Raw genomic sequence first — 21822 nt, forward strand, 5'->3', positions numbered from 1 at the left:
ATTGTTAGTTAAATCATAAATAAAATGTCAAGGACGTGTCACCTTTCGTTACATGAAAGAGATAAAAGATATGACTACACAATACTATAGAAAGAGACAGATATATTTATACTATGACGGTCGTAAAAATGTTTTGTGACTTGAGCTTTTTTAATATAAATATCATATTCATCCTTCTTCCCACTGACCGTTTGAAGAGATCCTTAATTTCTCTACCCATCTCGTTCTATCCAATACAATTTTATATTTGCCTCTCTTTCTACACTTATGACTCCCATAGAGTAGGATACCACGAGTCCGCATTTCACAAGTAATAATGGTCAGAATTAATTAATTTAATATTTAATATGAGAAATAACTAAGAGGTACAATAAAAAGACATTTTTATAAGGAACTAGAAACTCAAATTTAGTTACTTGTTGCGCGATACTAGATAAAACACTCGGCTTTACTTTTTTCGAAAGATTAAATATCAGAAACAAAAACAACGAAACAAAATTCGATGTTGCCTTGCCTCCTTAACTAGACCTGTACTTAAGGAGCAAAGGACTTCCCTTACATTAGTCTGAGCGAAAAAAACCTTAATTAGTAGCCTACGTGTTCTTCCTATGTTCTACTATGCCAAATGTCATCATCATGCAACCTTTCTGGTGATACCTTCTTACAAAAATCCATCTAAACATTCGTATTTAGTAAGCTTTTTGAACTGACAGTTGCCATGGTAACCTATTAGTTAAATATAAATAAACCACGTTCTCAAACTTCATTCTAAAACTTATCAGTAATTATGAACAGTGATTTTGTGCGAAAAAAACTATTTATTATTGAAGGCTAGCTGTCGCCCGCGACTCCGTCTACACTGTATTAAAAAAACATAATTAGCCAATAAAGACTCTACTCTTTTGTCTCTACATTTTATTTAGAAAACGTTTACATGGGAAATAGAAAAGGGATGTTTTTAGTGTTTTCCCGGAAATTATTCGAATTTTTCCCACCTTTTAAACCTTCACTAGACCTCCACGAATATTTCAAAACCAAGATAAGATAAATCCGTTCAGCCGTTCTCGAGTTTTAGCGAGACTTACATACAGCAATTGATTTTTATATCATCAACAGCTCACTATATGTCCCCACTGAGGGGCTCGGAGCCTACCCTACGCCTGACCAAGTGCGAGTTGACTTCACACATATCTTTGAATTTCTTCTCAGATATGTGCAGCATCACGATGTTCCTTCACCGTATCATCGGATAAATGTACATATGTAAATTGGAAATGGAAAAACACATTGGTACATGGCGGGATTCGAAAATACCTGCAGGATTTTTATATATATATAGAAGATAATAGACAAGCTTAGGTGTTGATTTAACTAATTATTTGACTGTTTTATAAGGTTCAAAAAATATCGTATTCTTCCCCGAAGACTCATAGAGTTAAAATCAGTCAGTTTTTTTCTTAGCAAATCTTTTCTAATAATTCAATTTAATATTAAAGAGAATTATATCTATCACAATTGCATAGATTCCTTAATCCCACTATTCTGTCTCTCTCGCACATGTTTGACCGATCAGTTGTCTCTTTCTACCACTTAAACCGACCCTTCAGGACTGGAAAATGGACAGAGAGTTGCATGGAGTCGAATTCGTTAAAATTTTCATTAGATTAATAATAATATAGCCCTTTATTCTGAAATTATTTGATATTATATACTCGTAGTTACAAGTATTAAAAAAATTATAAAATGTCCCTAATCTCAGTGTGCCTCTTGGCATAGGCCTCCTCTAAACATTTCCATTGTTGTCTTGTGCGACTCTCCTCCAATATGGGGCTGCTATCTTTATGTCATCCTCCCATCTCAGAGGTTGCCAAACCCTACTCCTTTTAATTAGATTATTAAAATTAAAATATAAAGACGACGGAAACTAAAATTATAAATTAAGGAAACGAGGAAAAATTTGGAAAATAGAATAATAAAAGATAAAATGAATATACACACTGTAGAAAGATTTATTTTCAACTGACATTTCAGAAACGTAAAAAAGGTGTTTAAAACATTAAAGGTAAAAAAAGTCTAAAAAGATGCGTTTGTATTGATATTTAATGTTATAAAAAACCTAATAGTCATTTTCAATATAAAATTGTTATTGTTATGTAAAACATAGTTTTGGATGTTAAAAAAAACAACACATTACTCTATTTTCATATTCTACTAGCTATCGTCCGTCCATCCTCGTGGATATACAGAAAATACAAAGATAAGTTAAATAAAAAGCAGCTCTTCAAGGCATGAATTCGAGAAAAATAAATAGTATCCTATGTCCGTCTCCTGGCTCTAAGCTACCTCACCAATTTTCAGGCATATCGGTAAAGTCGTTCTTGAGTTATAAATAGTGTAACTAACATGACTTTCTTTTATATATATATTTAATTTAACATTTGAACTGAAAGAAGAAAGACAGCAATTAAAACCAAGACAAAGTAACAGTGAATGATTTATTTTAAAAGGGCAGACACGTGTTTTAACCTTTAATTTTCATGTTACCTTTATCGTCAATATTTTAACTGTATCTACTCTATAGTTTTCCCTGTTCCAGCATTAGCGTGTAAGAGGGTACACTGGTCGGCACTCCGCACTAATCACCCCGCAGCGTGACAGGTTACGTGATAGATGTTCTAACTATGATCTAGACTACGACTTATCACGTCACAGAACATAGAACACAAGATAGTGTGACCAGGAATATAAAAAATCTCAACATATTACCGAATACAAGTAATTTCCCTGCATAATTTTTTTATATATCATAAGGTGGCAAACGAGCGACCGGCCACCTGAAATCGCTGAAATAGCGAAGTGACCGTTGCCCATAGACTATCTTTAATCGACGGAGGAAAGGATGCACAGAAAGAAAATATTTTCCCCTCCCATGCATCCTCTCATCCGGAAAGTCCTCTTCCACTTCCCATCCATTCCTTAAAAGAAAAAGGGTGGAAAGGGAAAGAGGACTAAATTAGGCCTCCGGGGCAATGGCGATCTGTCTTTCCTAAGAATACTATTATCCTGGCCAAGCTTCTACACTACAAAGCACAAGCAACGCTTCTCGAAGACAAAAATCATGTCGTATTATCTTCTTCAGCACATAATTAAGAAAGTAGCCTATAACATGCCCGTATACATCCGCTACCTTCCAGTCAAAGGCCCCTCAAAATCCATCCAACCGTTCCGGAGATTATCCGGAACAAAATGACCTTGAAAACGGACAGTATTTTTTTTCTACTAGAGTTGTACTAAATATGCCCAGATATTATTACGTACAGACACTTAAATTTTATTAAAACAGAGCAAAAATAAATTAACTAAACCAAAATTACAAAGTATTACAAAAATTCGTAGTACTTATTCGTCTACGAAATTGTAGCAGTGCTAACGTATAATTTCTACGGCGTAGTAGCTACGAGGTTCCGAATATTAGATTTAAGTGCTACGAGATTTGTAGCACTGCTACGCGTTCGAAAGCTAAAATGCCGAAGTATTATTTTGGGTACAGTCAAAGTAATCTTACTAATATTATAAATGCGAATGTTTAGATGGATGTTTGTTTGAATGTATCTCTAGAACGGCTGAACGGATTTCGATGAAATTTGGCATACATATAGAACACTAGCGGACCCGACTGACGTTGTCCTGTCTACACGTCTTTAATTTGAATAAATTAATATGAAGTTAATATTTGATGAAAATTGTGAATCTAAACCATTCCCAGATCCCCTTGAACAGACACAAAAAATTTCATCAAAATCGCTCCAGTCGTTTGAGAGAAGTTCAGTGACGTACACAGTCACAGAAAAATTATATATATAAAGATAAGTAACAAAAGTCTGGAAGAACACATAGGCTACTATTTTTTTTTCTGGGCGGGCGACAGCTACTCGTAATATAACACGAGAAGCGAAATTTATGTTTTAAAAATAAAACCACGTATGTAATTTAAACCTATAAATAAATTTATAAATACGTACAGGGTGAGAATTCACCCCGATAACCTATTTAAGACGTGAATTTATTTCCATTGCTACCCCCATTAAAGACATCTTCATTGTTAAAGGAATTCGATCCCGACTTATCTTTTAACAAAGCAAACGAAATACAACTTTAACTATAAGTAAATAGAAACCATTTTTCAATGCATTAATAAATAGCATTTGATTCTTAGGATAGCTAAAATTATAAGTTAAAGGAATTTATACTTTAAGTCCACGGTATAAAGGCGATTACGGCACAAGAATAAATATTTACTCTTGCAAAGTGTAGGGTAACCAACATTTCAAGAAAAAATTCTGTCCACATGATTTAAACAAGAGGTACAGATTTTTATTACTGTAGACTTTCACTGTCAAAACCGTTGAATAAAAAGTATCGTTATCCCTTTTACACTCACTGAAATAACTGAGATAGATATAGTATTTAACGGGTAACCGACGCTTATATTTAAAAACAGTTCCGACTTTAGTGTAGGGCGTTGGACAGAAAGAATGAAACAGCTTTTTATAACTCTATTATATAAATTAAAATGAGGACACAAACGCGTCGGTGGTTCAGGAGATAAATACTTGACTCGTAATGTGTTTTTAGATTTACATCCATACATGAGTACATTTATCCGATGTTACGTTGAAGGAAAACATCGTGATGCTGCACATATCTGTGAAGATATTAAAAGATATGTGTGAAGTCACGCACTGAGCCAACATTGACTATGGCCTAGGCTCCGCAAACCTTAGTTGGACTAACGTACCCTAACGTGACTCTGTGACATTAAGCATAAATCGAGACTGTCCGCAATAATCATCATGGTCACCCTACACAGAGATGTGCCGACAATGCGATGCGCGCTAGATATTTAATAAGCGCCCGTCCTGCGTGCCTGTCGACACTTGTTGAGTCCTATTATATGTACAACACTAGTGGAAACACCCAGCGTCACTCGCAATATTATAATTTACTTGGAACAAATCGCATAACGTACCTCATCCACATATCTTACTTCTTACTAATATTATAAATGCAGTAGGAAGGGCGTTTGTAAGAAGGTACCTTCAGAACGCTACGTGGTAGAACACAAAGTGTACTTAATAAGATTTTTTTAATCCTCACATACGAAGTCGTGGGCTGAAACTAGTTTGTAACGATGTGCGAATTTCCATTCTGGACATGAATGATATCGACGTCTCTCACATTCCGTTTGGATAAGACAGAGATAAGAAATATGTTTAACGCATGTGCATGACGTATTCAGTATTCCCAACTAGCTGTTATCCGCGGTTTTGTCCGCATATTATTTTCCAGGGGATATTTTAGCTTACCAACGGCGAAAGAATTTTTAAAATCAATTGAAGGGTATAAGTCAAACCGCGATAGTAGCGCCCCTCACTGATTTATATATCCTTGTCGTTCTTTCGCTGTCTGGTCGTGTTTTGTCTTTTCATTTCCTATACTTTTAAACACATCTTACTAATATTATAAATGCGAAAGCTTAGATGGATGTTTGGATATTTCTTTGAAGGTAACTCTAGAACGGTTCAACGGATCTTTATGAAATTTGGCATACATATAAAACATAGTCTTGAAGAACACATAGGCTATTAATTATGTTTATTTTTTATTGCGGACGTAGTCGCGGGTGATAATTAGTACAGTAAATAAGTGTATAATCTTGAAGGTACGCTATAGCTGGACGAAAACACTGACGCCGGCAACTTATTATGTAGTAGGTTTGACATATTTGCTGATGGCAACACCTGTAACCGGGTCTGACGTTCTCGGATTATAACTCTTTATTTTTTTAATATTTTATTATATTAATAAAGGTTTAGAATTATATATTAAATGACAATAACAGAATTATATTATATATAAAATATTTATAACGTTAATACGCGTAATCATATCGATTTCCTAATCAATAAATTATCAATTGCTATCACCTGATAACGACAGTCGTATAACAAAAGCCATTTCAGTGTGTTTTGTAATTAAAAAAAATAATAATAAAAAGTGTACAATAAAGTGTTGTGAAAAGTGTTTTTAATAATCCAATAGTTGGGTAAACAATCGAATCTGGACAATCATTAACGGATGTACATAAGCGAGATACTCTGGTAGAAAGGAACCTTTTTAAGCGAGAATGCCGCGGTTTTATAGTCTTTGTTATCCAGGCTTAACTGTACGGATACAAGATAGGTGCATAACATGACAATAATTTTTGGATGGATTACAGACCAATAGAATATGTATGGATTGCATGAAAGGGAAGTTAAAAGGGTGTGAATTCTGCAATGACAGCTGAAAAAACATCGGCTACTTCGGTTCGGATGGAGTCGCGAGCAACAGCTATTGATTAGTCTTCGCCAGCGAATCTGTCCGCGCAGAATTAAAAATAAATCGTTGTCTATGTGTTCTTCCAGATTATGTTCTACATTTATGCGACAGCGAGATTCAATGCAACCGTTTTGGAGATATGTTATAACACTCATCCAAATATTCGCATCTTACTAATATTATAAATGCGAATGTTTAGATGGATGGTTATTTGAAGATATCTCCGGAAAGCCTCAACTGATCTTGATGAAATTTGGCATAGATATAGAACATAGTATAGTACATAGGCTACCCAATATTTTTATTTAAATCTAGTCGCCGGCGACAGGTAATCTATATATATATATATATATATATATATATATAAGTCGTGTTAGTTACACTATTTATATCTCAAGAACGGCTTTAACGATATGCCTGAAAATTGTTGAGGAGGTAGCTTAGAGCCAGGAGACGGACATGGGATACTATTTATTCATTTTTTTCGAATTTATGTCTTGAAGAGCTGCTTTTTTAACTTACTAATATTATAAATTCGAATGTTTAGATGGATGTGATGTGGATGGATGGATGGGCTACACTTATTAAGTTTTTTTCTATATCCACGCGTACGGAGTCGCAGGCGACAGCTAGTTTATAATGTTAGTATTTTTTTTTAGTTAATGATTCAGTCGTATGTTACGTAAAGTAAGTTTTGTATGCCGGAATGTACTATTCCAGTTTTTAATAAAGTAATTCATTGATAATAGGCTCTTGCTAAAAGATTATACGTAATTTTGACACGTTGTTTATCACAAAACATCATATTATGTAAACCAATGAAATCATTATGTTTCAATTGAATTTATTTATCAATTATTAATTGTTCGATTGTTTCTTTTTATCAAAGATAAGAGTTTATTATGCAAGATATAGGACACAGTTCTTTGTTGAAGTTCTTCGTGAAAAATACGTAAGTAAGCATTTGTTTTTTTTTATAGAAAAATGTATTTTTTTTATATCGTAAGGTGGCAAATGTCACCTGAAATCGCTGAAATAGCGAAGTGATCGTTGACCTTAGACATACGCAATTGCATGCGTTGCATATCTTTAATCGACGGAGGATCCCTTTCCATGCATCCTCTCATCCGGAAAGTCCACTTTCACTTCCCATTTTTTCCTTATAAGAAAAAGGGTGGGAAGGGAAAGAGGACTAAATTAGGTCTCCGGGATGTAAACTCATCAGACTGTAGTTGGAATTGCTTCCACTTGAGGCGTGTCTTCTGTGTGCTCGTGGTATATCACCGGACGAGCCGGGACAATTAAATGGAGGCTTCAAATATGTGAAGAGAGAAATGTCAAATTTAAATGGCGACCATTTGCAATGTAATTTTTTCAGTTATTTTATGAAAATGTCATGGAATTTATGGGCTTTGTCTATGGTGGAAGGAATGGTGTTTGGGTAGGGCGCGGTTGGTTCGCCCAGGCGATGGTTAAACTCCCCCCCCTCCAAAGGCGTAGTAAAAAAAGGGCACTAGTAGAACTGTTGGGTTTTTGTATGGAATATCACTTTAAAATTCACTTACCGTGGGTTTCTGACACTAGAATTTTTAACATTTAGGACTAAGAAACCCACGGTAAATTTAACAATTTTCATATATTAATTGTAAAAAATTTTACAAGTATGTTTTTTTAACTAAATCTAGATATAAATTAATTAAGATTAAGATTCTATTTTTTACCATTAAATTTCTAGCATGTCTGAGAAAAACATTGAATCGAATGTACCAGGCGAGCATAACATCAGAGAAGTTAACGAAGAATTCAAGGAAAAACAGACCAATGACGATAAAGCTCAAACGTCAAGCATTGATAAGCAAAATGATTCCTTAAGCATAGGGAATACGTCTGAAATTGCAACAGCAGATTTTACTCTATCTCCAGTCATAACGGTTACTAAGAACGAAGCGACATTCACTAAAGGGGATTTGAAGCTGCAAAAAGTCACCGTTACGGAGGACATATCGGTAAAGTATCGGCATTTGTTCAAAAAACAAACAATGCCGGGCAAAAAAATTGTGACCACCGTACAGAAGTTAGATTATAAATATTGATTGCATTAAATGAAACGCAATAATTTGAAGTCTTTTATTTTAAATTTTGAAATGAGATTTTTCGTCGAAACAGCGCCATCTATTGTCCATTAGCAAAAACACTTTAAAGATTGATTTTTTTACAAAAATAATAAATGTTTAATAGGAATATATCACTATTTAATTATTTTGTTTATATTTTATTAGTCTTTTTAATCATTAAAAATTGATACATAGTCCAATTTAATGATTATCAGAAAAAAATCTTTACAATCGTTAGAGAAAGCGCCATCTATTGACAGAAATAAACATTTAATCACAATTCAAAACACAGATGTTTAAATTCCGTAATTTATCATCAGCTCACTATACATCCCCACTGAGGGGCTCTGAGTCTACCCTAAGTTAAGGGTGATTAGGCCATAGTCAACCACACTGGCCAAGTGCAGTTGACTTCACACATATGTTTGAATATCTCAGATATGTGCAGCATCACGATGTTTTCCTCCACCGTAAGTCAGATAAATGTACATATGTAAATCGGAAACGGAAAAACACATTGGTACATGGCGGGATTCGAACCCAGGACCTGCAGATTGCAAGTCAAGTGCTTGAACACTGAGCCACCGACGCTCATCTATATACTTTTCAATAAATCATTCAATTATTAAATATTATTTTTTTATTTTTCAGCATATATCAACGAATAATGAAGGCGAAAACACATTAAATAGACGTTTAACTTATGAAATGCATACTTCAATAACACAACCAAAAAGTACAAATGATGGACCAAAAGAAGGTAAAAATTAAACAGAATTTTAAATTGAATTATTATCTAAAATTAACTAAATTCTTAACTTAAATTACGGTGAAGGAAAACATCGTGATGCTGCACATATCTGAGAAGAAATTCAAAGATATGTGTGAAGTCACTGCACTTGGTCAGCGTGGTTGACTATGACCTAATCACCCTTAACTTAGGGTAGGCTCCGAGCCCCTCAGTGGGGACGTATAGTGAGCTGATGATGAACTAAATTCTTTACAGACATTTTATCTTGAAAATAGCTTCATTTTTGTATTACAAGAACGTCAGTGGCTTAGGGATTAAGCACTTAACTTGTCTGCAGCTCCTGGGTTTGAATCCCGCAATGTACCAATGTGTTTTTAGATTTAAATATGAACATTTATTTAAAGTTCTTTGCACCCTGCAACCTGCATTTATCAGAAAAGATATGTGTGAAGTCATCCCGCACTGTGCTAGCATTGACTATGTCCTAGTCACTAACTTACGGTAGGCTCCGAGCCCCTCAGTGGGGACGTACAGTGAGCTGATGATGATGATTACAAATTTTAGCAATACCTTGATAGCTTGATAGTAAAACAAAAATATTATTCATGTCACTGAAAGTAATGAGATTGAATGTGGATGGTTACAAAGGTAGGGGAAGACCAGTGAAAGTATGGATCGTGTGAAAGAGGATATGCGTAAGAAGGGGGTAGATTCAGATATGACCGATTGAGATGTATGGAGGAGTAAATGCTGTGCCAACCCTATTAAGGCAGGGTTATAGTGATTCACTGACAAGACCCTATCCCATTTAAGTCCGGAAGAGGAAGGTAAATAATAATAACATTTTTTTTAATTTCTAGATAAAACACCAGACTCTAACAGATTAAAATCCAAGATACCTATGTCAAGATTAAGACAAGCCGTTAATAAAGTTAAAAATGATATCAAAGAAAAAAAGAGACTCGAAAAAGAAAAACAAGTAAGTTCCTTTTACTTATATTTTATCTAAAACAAACAGGGACAGCTTTAGGATAGGGCCCCTTGAAATGGTACAAAAGAGGACGTAGTAGAAATTTCACCCAGACTACTAATTCTTTGTCCAGGGTAGCTGCCAGCTCTTCGGTCCAATGTGTCGACTAACTTTTTTGATATATCTTAATTACAGATTGCCAGTTCTTCACGTAAATCATCAATCCCAAGACTGAAAGATAGTAAAATACCATCAACTAAAGATACTATTAAAAAAGAAGAAACCACAGTGAGAGCAGATGAAGAATTCGATAGAATATTCCAAGAATTAAATCCAATTGAAGATGCATCTATGGAGTTCAGCTTTGAGGAAATAATGCATGCATATGAAGATAATAAAATAACGCAAACAGACACAGACAAAAGACAATCAATGATACCATTATTAAAAAGAAAAAGCGAACATGAAATCGAAATACCAAAAACAAAAGAGAAACAAACATTAAAAAAGAGTAATTCCGTTGATACCAAAATAAATACAACTTTAAATCAAGGTATTACAGGGAGGATTGTATCAGAACAAACAAAAAATACTGAAATATATAAAATAGAAAAAGAAACTAATAAAATAACAAATAACAATACTATAGTATTCAAAAATCAAACATCATTATCAAACATAGATGTTCAAAATCAAATAAAATCTAACCAATTCAAAGAAACTATAAAAATCGCTACCCCTGTCTTTGATATCCAAACTACAGGAAGTACAAATGAAGTAGAAGACTTAACTCAAGATATAACAATCACTAAAAACCTTAATTTCGATAAAGAAACAGTCTCAAAGATCTATAAAATCGATTTCACTGAAAATAATTTCGATTCTTTAGATATGACAATATTAAATGAATATAATGAATCGAAAAACATTACAAAAGAAAACTCACAAACTTTGAAATCTACTAAAACATTTGAAAGAGCTAATTACGAAGAAAACCTTAATATTGAGTCAATCAGCGAAATTAAAGCAAAACAAACAACAGAAAATAACAATTTAAGTAAATTAACATTCGAACAATCATTAAAAACAAAAGAAACAAGTGAAAATATTGAAATCGGTCGTGAATCTTTAGTTCAACAAGTTTCATTAGAAAAAAACGAAATCACAGAGACAAAAGCTATGAATATTAATACAAAAACATCAACAATATTTGTAGAAGAGACCAATAATTATGTAACTGCAGAAATTTCTAACCAATCCGCTAAAATAAACGAAAGACACGAAAAGCAAGAATTACACGATACCAAAACAATTGAATTTGAAACTAATCAGAGTATTGTCAGAGAAATGTCACTTGAAGAAAATAAAACAATAAATAATTTGACTTTAGAATCAACAAAATCTTTAAAAACAGATAAAGAAAATAGTACAAAACAAACACTATTAGAAAAGAGTAACATTGAAACTAACAACGTTGGCACTTTAAGACAAGTTTCACTTGAAGACGATGCTTTGAAATCAAAAACTAAAATTATAAATTCAGAAACATTAATACAAAAGACATCTGAAAGAAATGAAAGGGAAAATCTTCATAAAGTGATGGATAAAATAGAAAACTTTGAATATAAAACATCTACATCAAACAGCTTAAGTATACCTTCGATAAAATCGTTAGAAACAAATGAATCATCAGACGAGAAACAAAATGAAATTCTAGATAAAACCTCATTTAAAGATTCAAACGAAAATTCAAATATAGAAATGTCGATAGAATGTTTAAAAAACAAAAGAAGTAAAAGTACAAAACTTGAAGAACTGTCACGTAGATATGAAAATATCGAATTTGATATCGTGAAAAAAGTAGAAGCAAATAAAAATATAGAAAACAAAACCACAATTGATAGTAATAAAAATTATACAGCAACAACTAATATGCGAATAATAGAAGAAATTAGAAACAAGAACGACCAATCATCAAATAAAGACAATATAAAATCTAACAAATCTGTTACAGTTTCAGCTAACAAACATAAAGAAGAAACAGTAAACACGCAACACTCAACAATATCAACTGAGTACTTAAACACTAAATCCAACCAACTAACTATGATAAATACTAATATTACAGCTTCCAATAAGTTAAACAAGACAGACTTACTTAGTAACTCCGCTGGTGCATCAACCCAAAGTGGCTCTTGGCTTCCAACACAAGAGATCGCCAATGTCGCCTGTCTTGCGCCTTCTCCTGCCAGTCCATCGCTTGTAGATCCCGCAGATCCAGCTCTACGGCGTCTCGCCAGCGGTACCTTGGCCGACCGATGGATCGACGGCCAGTCGGGGTTCAAGACAGAGACAAATAACATAAAAGATATAAGAAAAAGTTTAACAAACTTAAATGTAAAAAATACTGAGGAAATAAACACAATATATTCAGATGTATTTACAAAAATGAATTCACAAAATAAACATACATTTGGAATGATAAAAGACGTTAAAGAGATTAATTCTAAAACCGATAAAAACGAAAATAATATTCCTGAAATTGATACAGCTATGGAAGAAGATATACCAATTCTTAAAGGGAAAGTAAACAGAGTTATACGTAGGATCAGTTCAATAGATAATTCAAAGTCAGTAGAAAAAAGTTCTAATGATTTACCGAAGAAAAAATCTGTTCTATCTAAAATTCAAATGTTTGAGGTAATTTTATTTATTTTATTTTACAAGAATAAATTATCATCAGCTCACTATAAGTCCCCACCGAGTCTCGGAGCCTATATAACTTAGATGTGACTAGGTAACAGTCAATGCTGGCCCAGTGCGCGACTTCACACATATCTTTGAATCTCAGATATGTGCAGCATCACGATGTTTTCCTTCATCATAAGAATGTCGGATAAATGTACATATGTAAATCGGAAATGGAAAAACACATTGGTACATGGCGGGATTCGAACCCAGGACCTACAGATGCAGAGAACCCGCACTTATCCAGCGTGGTTGACTAGTCTAACCCTTAACTTAGGGCAGGCTCCGAGCCCCTCGGTGGGGACATATAGCGAGCTGATGATGAAACATCCATCCATTTAAACATTCGCATTTATAATATTAGTAAGATTAAGCAAGACATTATTTTTAGTTTAGACGTTATTTTTTTCTAATTTCAGCGCGGTGAACCAGACGAAGTATACCCGAAGACAAGAATCACTAAATTAGACTCTAAAACTACAAGAATACCAAATCCAATTCGTCAAACGAGCATTGAATTAAGAAGACCTAAAATTGTTAAAGAAATATACAAAGAAACAATTGAAAGTAAAACGAAATTGATAGAAAATACATCAAAAGAAATGCAAGAAGAAACATCTAATATTGAATTTGAAGATGAAAGACATTCATATAATAACACGAAATTGAACGACGAATCATATAAATATTGTCAAACTGATAACAAATTATTAAAAACTAATTTTAAAGTTAAAGATTTTACGACAGACGTAAGCAATTCCGTGGAAAGTCAATCATTAAGCAATTCAAAGGCACATTCGTTTGTTAAACAAAATATATCCCAAATATTGCATAAGGATATAGAAACACATAAGAGTGTATCAAATACATACACGAAAATATACACGAATAATAAATTAGAGAAATCTTTAATTACTAAAGAATATGAAAGCAATAATACTAATAAAAACGAAACGAATGACAAAATTAAACAAACAAATGAAGACGTATTTGATTTTACACCTAAAGAAAATAATTCAATCATTAATATAGCAAATAAAGATTTAAATTATATACAAAATGAAATAAATACTTATATTAATAATGATAATTTAATATATAAAGAGAACAAAGCAAAATCTCTTGAATATATAACACAAAATTCAACAATGATATCATACGACAGATTACAAAGTGACATAAAAGATGGAAGAACAGTTTTTGATACGAGAAGAACAACATCTGTAGCAGAATTAGAGATAGGAGGAGTTGTCAAGGGAAGAGTACACGAAATGATTACGAGAATAAATTCAATGGAAATACTTACACAAGGAAAAAAAGATGTACAAAAAGAACAACCGAGAAAAAGTTCCGTTTCTGAAAAGATTGCCTTATTTGAGGTTAGTATTTTCATTCATAATGTGTTTATCTTCTATCTTCTTCTAGAAAAGAAAGTCGTGTTAGTTACACTATTTATAACTCAAGAACGGCTTTACCGATATGCCTGAAAATTGGTGAGGAGGTAGCTAAGAGCCAGGAGACGGACGGACGGAATTTATGCCTTGAAGAGCTGCTTTTTATTTAACTTACTAATGTTATAAATAAGAATGTTTTCATGGATGTGATGTGGATGGATGGGTGTTTGAAGATATCTCTAGAACGACTGAACGGATCTCGGTTAAATTTGGCATACATATAGAACATAGTCTGAAAGAACACATAGGCTACACTAATTAAGTTTTTTTTATATGTATATCCATCCACGATTTTACTCAACCCATATCTAGTGAATTGTCAAACTAATATATCTTAAATAGACACTATAATTAGAATTATTTGTCGCGGGAATGTGCTTTCGTTACAAAGTCAAGTGTCAGAATGATTAGTGAGGGGGTAACGTCGACATTTTAGTAAGGCTAGTGTTGCGCTATACCGGCACATTTTCGGATTTTCTTCCTAACAGTATATAAAAGTTATTTTGTCTTTTTTATTTTATAAAGTAACAGAGTAAGCAACCATTGCATACCTACCTTTAAGACGGACGAGAGGACGTAATTTTACCAATAACGTATAATAACCTAATTTCTAATTGCTTTACTTATTAGTCCACTAAACTGACCTATTGGTCATTAAAAAGACAATTATTATTTATTTTTAGTACATATTTAAGTGCTGTTTAGTCATTTTTTTAATCTGTGAACGAGCATCATACTTCTAGTGGTATGTAATTTGAAATATAAAGAAATAAATGCAATAATATAAGAATTGTCTGTCTTCTTTCAAGCACGCCATCTAGCGTTGATATTATGAAACAATTTTTTGAAAATTATTTTGTATTTTGTTTGTAAGATAACTAATTAAATAGTAATATTAAAACTGTAAACTAGTAAATAAAGTACATACTACTTCAAATTCATCTATTTACATTCTTATAATAATATAAATTTAATAACATAAGAATAAAAAATAAAAAAAATTGTCAAAATAAGACAACGCCATCTAGCGATTAGTAGCATATTATTTTTTTGATTCCAGTTATTTCGCAGGAAATCTTAAAAAAGCTAATCTACATTCAAATGATCTGTTTATTTTAAAATCTCCGTTAATTTCTTTTACTTGAACATCTTAAAACGGTATAACTAAATGTAAATTTTAACATCTTTTGTCTTACGTGTTCACGAAGCGTTAAATTATAAACGAGAACATTAGGTCAATTCTTTCTTTCCAATTCAGTTTAACACTCAGTCTCGGTTCGTACATAATGTATTTAAAGTTTATAATAATGGTGCTCGTAATATTTGTAAGTATTAAATATTATTTTTAATTTAATTTGATTTAACACTACCGTGCGAGCGCAGCGATTTCGAGTCGATTTTTTATATTATTTAGTTTTATTTTATTTTATTTAAAGGAGCGTCGGTGGTTCAGTGGTCAAGCACTTGACTTGCAATCTGCAGGTCCTGGGTTCGAATCCCGTCATGTACCAATGTGTTTTTCCATTTCCGATTTACATATGTACATTTATCCGATGTTACGGTGAAGGAAAACATCGTGATGCTGCACATATCTGAGAAGTTCAAACATATGTGTGAAGTCACTGCACTTGGCCAGCGTGGTTGATGGCCTAATCACCCTTAACTTAGGGTAGGCTCCGAGCCCCTCGGTGGGGATGAATAGTGAGCTGATGATGAGTTTTATTTTTAGTTTAGTTTAGTTTTAGTATATAAACTATGTTTAATATAGTATTAATTAATTTGATTTGTAATAATTAGTTATTTAGTAAGATTATATTTTAATTTGATTACTGCCTAATGTTTTACAAAAAAAATATATGTATGCGTGAGCTGATGATAAAAACGATAAACTAAAGATGGTGGATGGTGATTAACAAGAATGACAGACGTCTGAAAAGATTAGACAATCGAGATCTTCCATATGTCATTTTTTTTTATATCATAAGGTGGCAAACGGCCATCTGAAATCGCTGAAATAGCGAAGTGACCGTTGCCCATAGACATATGCAATTGCATATGCGTTGCCTACCTTAAATCGACGGAGGAGAGGATGCACAGAAAGAATATATCTTCCCTTTCCATGCATCCTCTCATCCGGAAAGTCCACTTCTACTTCCCATCCTTTCCTTATAAGAAAAAAGGTGGGAAGGGAAGAGTACTAATTTTGGTCTCGGGGTCGAATTAAGGGTTAAAACAAAATATTTGAGACATTATCATTGGATGTTAAAAATAGATAAAAAATTTGATTACGTTTTGTTTTTTTTTCTTAAATTATCTTATCTGTCAAACATCTTAATACTTCGATTGGAATAAAGTTTAGATTTCCACGTCCAAAATCTCCATTCAAAGTCTTATCTTATATCTTTAAATGAGCAATTCTTGTATGTATATATATATAATTGGAATCTCGGAATCGGCTCCAACGATTTTCATAAAATTTAGTATATAGGAGGTTACGGGGACGATAAATCGATCTAGCTAGGAATCATTTTTTAGAAAATGTCATTTTATTCGTGTTTTATCTATAATCAACTTAAACTTAACTTTTTCTATCTGTAAGATGGAAAAATATTATTCATATTTCATCATTTTATTAGTAATTCCTACTTAAATATAATTTCCAAAAAACACAATTTAAAAACAATCCATCATCCAGGTGCTATAGTGTTATCTCTGTTTTATCAAAGATAATGACAGAGATGGCGATATGTTTTATATTTTTAGCTACAGAAACCATTGGTCAGTTGTATAATTTCACTTCCAGGGTAAACTTCCTCCAGTTAAAATGGAGAAGAGAAAAGAAACATATAGAATGAAGAACGAAACAGAAGTAAGCGTGGAAAAGACAGAAGAAGAATATACAAAGAAGATAATAGAATTGAAACACGTGAAGAATAATTATGAATGTTTAAATACGGAATATTTAGAGTTAAGAGATAATTCAGAGATGCCCGTTATAGCTTTAGGAACTGCATTGGTAAGTCGATCTTAATATTATAAATGCGAATGTTTAGATGTTTGTTAGAAGGTATCTCCAGAACATGGATGGATCACACTGAAAGTTATAGATGTAGAACATTGGTTCCCAAACTTATTTTGTCTACTGCCCAATTTGAGAATAAATATTTTTTAGCGCCCCCATATTTTCACATATTTAAAAACCACTATAACTTCAAATTAAATTAATTAATTATTGTGACCTATATATGTATATTAACGGAGAATTGTAAAGGAAACTTTTACTATAACCCGCAACTTGAGACCTGCAGCCCACAAGGGGGCGTTATCGTACACTTTGGGAAAGACTGATGTAGAACATAGCCTTGACGAACACATAGGCTACTAATTAAGTTTTTTTTTATTCCGCGCTGACGGAGTCGCTAACGACATCTATTTTTGTTATAAATTACATCAAAACAAAAATATTGTTTTTATTTACATTTACGTTGTTGTAAAAGACCAATTTATTTTCATCTTTTTAAAATTTATGCAACTAGTTGTATTTCATTTTAATAGATGGCGCTAATTACATTAAATTTTTCATCAAAATTCTTCAAATTTGTATAATAATCGTGTCAAAATAATTTCTATATACTTCAATTAGCTTTAATATCCAAAATTTATTACTTTTCTTACTTATATTTGTTATATATTTTTATTTTCAGTTGGACAAACGATTGATCAGACACGTGGTTGAAGCCGCCATAGACATGGGATACCGCGCTATAGACACAGCTTTTATCTATGGTAATGAAAAGGAAATAGGAGAAGCTATTAATAATAAGATAAACGATGGAACTGTCAAAAGGTAAATTTTAATATAGAAAATTAAAGTACTCATTTTCACCAATAGATGGCGTTGTTTTAAAATGACTTTTTTTTTTAAAATATGTTTCGTAATTTTAGTATTCTTTTCCACCAAACCTCTATAAAAAAACATATTTTTGTCTCTATTTTGTCAAAGATAATGAGAGAGATGACGATATGTTTCATACAGAGATTTTAGTGTTAAAACCAACGGTTATTCAATCAGCTTAACATATAACCTAAAAATAATACTTTTCTAGGGAGGATTTGTATATAATATCAAAACTCTGGAGTACATACCACCGTAAGGACCTCGTTGAGAAAGCTTGCAGACAGTCACTAAACAACATGGGACTTGAATACTTCGATTTATACTTAATACACAATCCAATGTCACTATTGGTAAGATATTTTTTTACGGCGAGAAATGAGTTAAACCATTGCCAATATCATAAGCGAGAAAAATGTCGTAATCCCTTTGGACCATCGCTTATCCAGTTGCGATGATATTTGTAACTAGCTGTCGTCCGCGACATTAAAAATATGGAATAGATTACGTGTTCTTCCAGACTAAGTTCTACATCTATGACAAATTTCATCATAATCCGTTGAGCCGTTCTGGTGATACCTTCAAACAAACATCCATCTAAACATTCGCATTTATAATATTTTATTAGTAAGATTACTTACTAATATTAACTATCTTTTGTTACGATTAAAAACCAGAATTAAGTAAACAGAAAGACGTCAAATTCAAATGGCGGCCATATTGTTTTGACTGTCAGTTATTTATATATTACTAATATTATAAATGCGAATGTTTAGATGGATGTTTCTTTGAAGGTATGTAAGGAACGGCTCAACGAATCTCCATTCAATTTGGAGATGTAGAACATAGTCAAGAAGAACACAAAGGCTTCTTTTAGTTCCGAGTGGACGGAGTCGCGGGCGACTGCTGACTAGGATTCAAGTTTTAGTGTAATTTGCAGTTTGTCTATGGTAGAATCTAATATACTTTTTTAATTCCAGGAAGGTTCAGACCCTCTACCAAAGATAGCCAACGTACTCCAATACTCCGTACATGATTATATGGACGCGTGGCAAGGTATAGAAGACCTGATTGTCAAAGGTTTGGTTCGCAGAGGCGGTGTTAGTAACTTCAACTCTGAGCAGGTTCACCGGATTATGGAAAAAGGACGGATTAAGCCTGTTGTTAATCAGGTATTTACAACCTCTATCATCTTATTATAATTTCGAAATATAGTCTAGTCTTTTCTTCAAGGTAGCTAAAAAGAAATCTTTTATAGAAAAAAACTACTAAAGCCCTTCCCGCGTAATTTCCGCCATGTTGAAAATTGCAGCGATGTCAGATGATATTGACAGATTGTGAAATACTGTTTTTTCGATGACACATAGAAATGTCAACGACGCGCTATGTACGAATTAATGTGATATAGTCTACTAGTGTACCAAAGCCCTAACTGTAGCTAAGTGATAACTCTGAGTAAAGTTAAACTATTATTTATTCCAGGTGGAATGTCATCCGTACTTAAGTCAGGAGCGTCTGGGCGGTTTCTGCGATGCATACGGTATGAGACTGAGTTGCTACGGTGTGTTGGGCTCTAAGGGCACTCCGGCGGAGCACAAAAGCGACCTGCCACCAGTCATAGACGACCCCCTCGTTTTAGTCATGTCTGCGGGTTTGGGGGTCACTCCTGGACAGATGCTAATCGCGTGAGTATTTTCTATTTAGTTGGTTTAAATCAAGACTTATGTGCAATTAATATTTTTACTTTTAGCCATTTTTGGAATCATTTGACGCGAATGGCGCGTTTTCGTTACAAGGTCAAGTGTCAGAATGATTAGTGAGGGGACATAAACATCGATATTTTAGTAAGGCTAGTGTTGCCAGTACATCGACACAGTGTTGGATTTTCTTCCTAACATTACGAAGTTATGTCTTCATGCAAAATTAATACAGACGATTTTGGTCAACTGGATAAGCGAGATTCAAATTGATTGTGATTTTCTCGCCCATAAAGTAGTCTCTCTAACTTCAGTCTCTCGCTTATAGAGATAGTCCGTTGGGAATTGACATTGTCTCTCGCTTATAGATGTTTCTCGCTCATCTGTTTTCCAGTTACCAACTTCACAACAGTAGAAGTGTGGTTATAAAGGCGACCAGTGCTGCACATTTATACGACAATTTGAAAGCCCAGTTCATATCTCTGGAAGATTCACATCTTACCGCATTGAAGAGCCTTAATAAAAACAAAAGGACTTATTATTTAAAAGGGTAAGAGTTTAATAAAAAATCTTACTAATATTATAAATGCTTAGATTGATGTTTGTCTGAAGATATCTCCAGAACTGCTTAATAGATCTTGATGAAATTTGGCATACATATAGAACATAGTCAGGAAGAACACATAACCTACTAAATTTGTTTGTCTTTAATTCCGCGCGGACGGAGTCGCGAGCGACAGCTAGATTTTTATAATACGATAAACTTATGAGTCCATAAGAGGCGATACTATGGTATTTAGTTCTGTCAGAAAATACGTAAAGCTTCCTATAGGCTTAACATAAAATAGAACAAAACACAAGACACAGGCAAGGATCTGGAGGGCGTTAGTGAGCAATAATTTAGTTTGATTAATTAACACTTAGTCAAATAACTTTGTTAGTTTATTGGTTTTAATTTAGAATTAATATCACAGCTCACTACACATCCCCACTAAGGGGCTACCCTAAGTTAAGGGTGATTAGGCCATAGTCAACCACGCTGACCAAGTGCAGTGATTTCACACATATCATTGAACTTCTCAGATATGTGCAGCATCACGATGTTTTCCTTCACCGTAACGTCGGATAAATGTACATATGTAAATCGGAAATCGCAAAACACATTGGTACATGGAATTAATATGTTTTATTATTTGATTTCAGTTTGGGAGAAACACACAAGAACTATCCTTTCTATATTGCTTTTTAAACAGACAGATTAAAAATTATTTACAGTAATTGACATCATTTTTTAATCTATGAATTTATAATTTCTTTGTATTGTTACGTTTTTGTTTTTTAAATCTTATTTCTAATTTATTTCTTTATGTTACCTTTAATTGTATTTATTTTTAGGTTATATTCTTTAGTGTGGTTATTTTGTACGTTTTCAGATATATTAACATAATTTAATATGCATTTAAGTATAAGTGTTAAGAATATTTATGTCGTATTTAAGAGAATTTTCTAGAAATTAAGTCTTGTCGAGTGTTTCAATGAAAAACAGTCAAAAAATGGTCGTAATTTGTACATTTTTTTTGTAAAAGATAAAATAAATAATAAATACTGTGTTCAAATGTTTGTATTTAAACCTTACTGCTTACTAATATTATAAATGCGAATGTTTAGATGAATGGATGGATGTTTGTTTAAAGGTATCACAGGGACGGTTCAATGGATCTCACTGAAATCAATATATATAAAAGAAAGTGGTGTTAGTTACACTATTTATAACTCAAGAACGACTTTACCTATATGCCTGGAAATTGATGA

General features: G+C 33.0%; 1 protein-coding gene across 1 annotated transcript; it reads left to right on the forward strand.

Moving 5' to 3' along the window:
* Positions 1-7040: 7040 nt before the first annotated feature.
* Positions 7041-21319, forward strand: LOC106122748 (MATH and LRR domain-containing protein PFE0570w). Its single transcript, XM_013318835.1, has 14 exons — positions 7041-7333; positions 8117-8387; positions 9147-9255; positions 10107-10225; positions 10412-12916; positions 13384-13926; positions 14041-14343; positions 17222-17434; positions 18123-18265; positions 18525-18666; positions 19294-19485; positions 19796-19998; positions 20405-20560; positions 21214-21319. The coding sequence occupies exons 1-14, from the start codon at positions 7284-7286 to the stop codon at positions 21257-21259; spliced, it is 4995 nt and encodes a 1664-aa protein (XP_013174289.1). The 5' UTR covers positions 7041-7283; the 3' UTR covers positions 21260-21319.
* The last annotated feature ends 503 nt before the right edge of the window (positions 21320-21822 follow it).

The sequence above is a fragment of the Papilio xuthus genome, unplaced genomic scaffold, assembly GCF_000836235.2.
Source record: "Papilio xuthus unplaced genomic scaffold, Pxut_1.1 DF826776.1, whole genome shotgun sequence".
NCBI lineage: Eukaryota > Metazoa > Arthropoda > Insecta > Lepidoptera > Papilionidae > Papilio > Papilio xuthus.

Excerpts from the sequence above, each read along its gene's own strand:
- LOC106122748 (XM_013318835.1), top strand. The coding sequence starts at position 7,284 with ATGCAAGATATAGGACACAGTTCTTTGTTGAAGTTCTTCGTGAAAAAT. Across the intron at positions 17,435-18,122 it reads TAGCTTTAGGAACTGCATTG|TTGGACAAACGATTGATCAG; the intron begins GTAAGTCGATCT and ends TTTTATTTTCAG. Across the intron at positions 20,561-21,213 it reads AGGACTTATTATTTAAAAGG|TTTGGGAGAAACACACAAGA; the intron begins GTAAGAGTTTAA and ends ATTTGATTTCAG.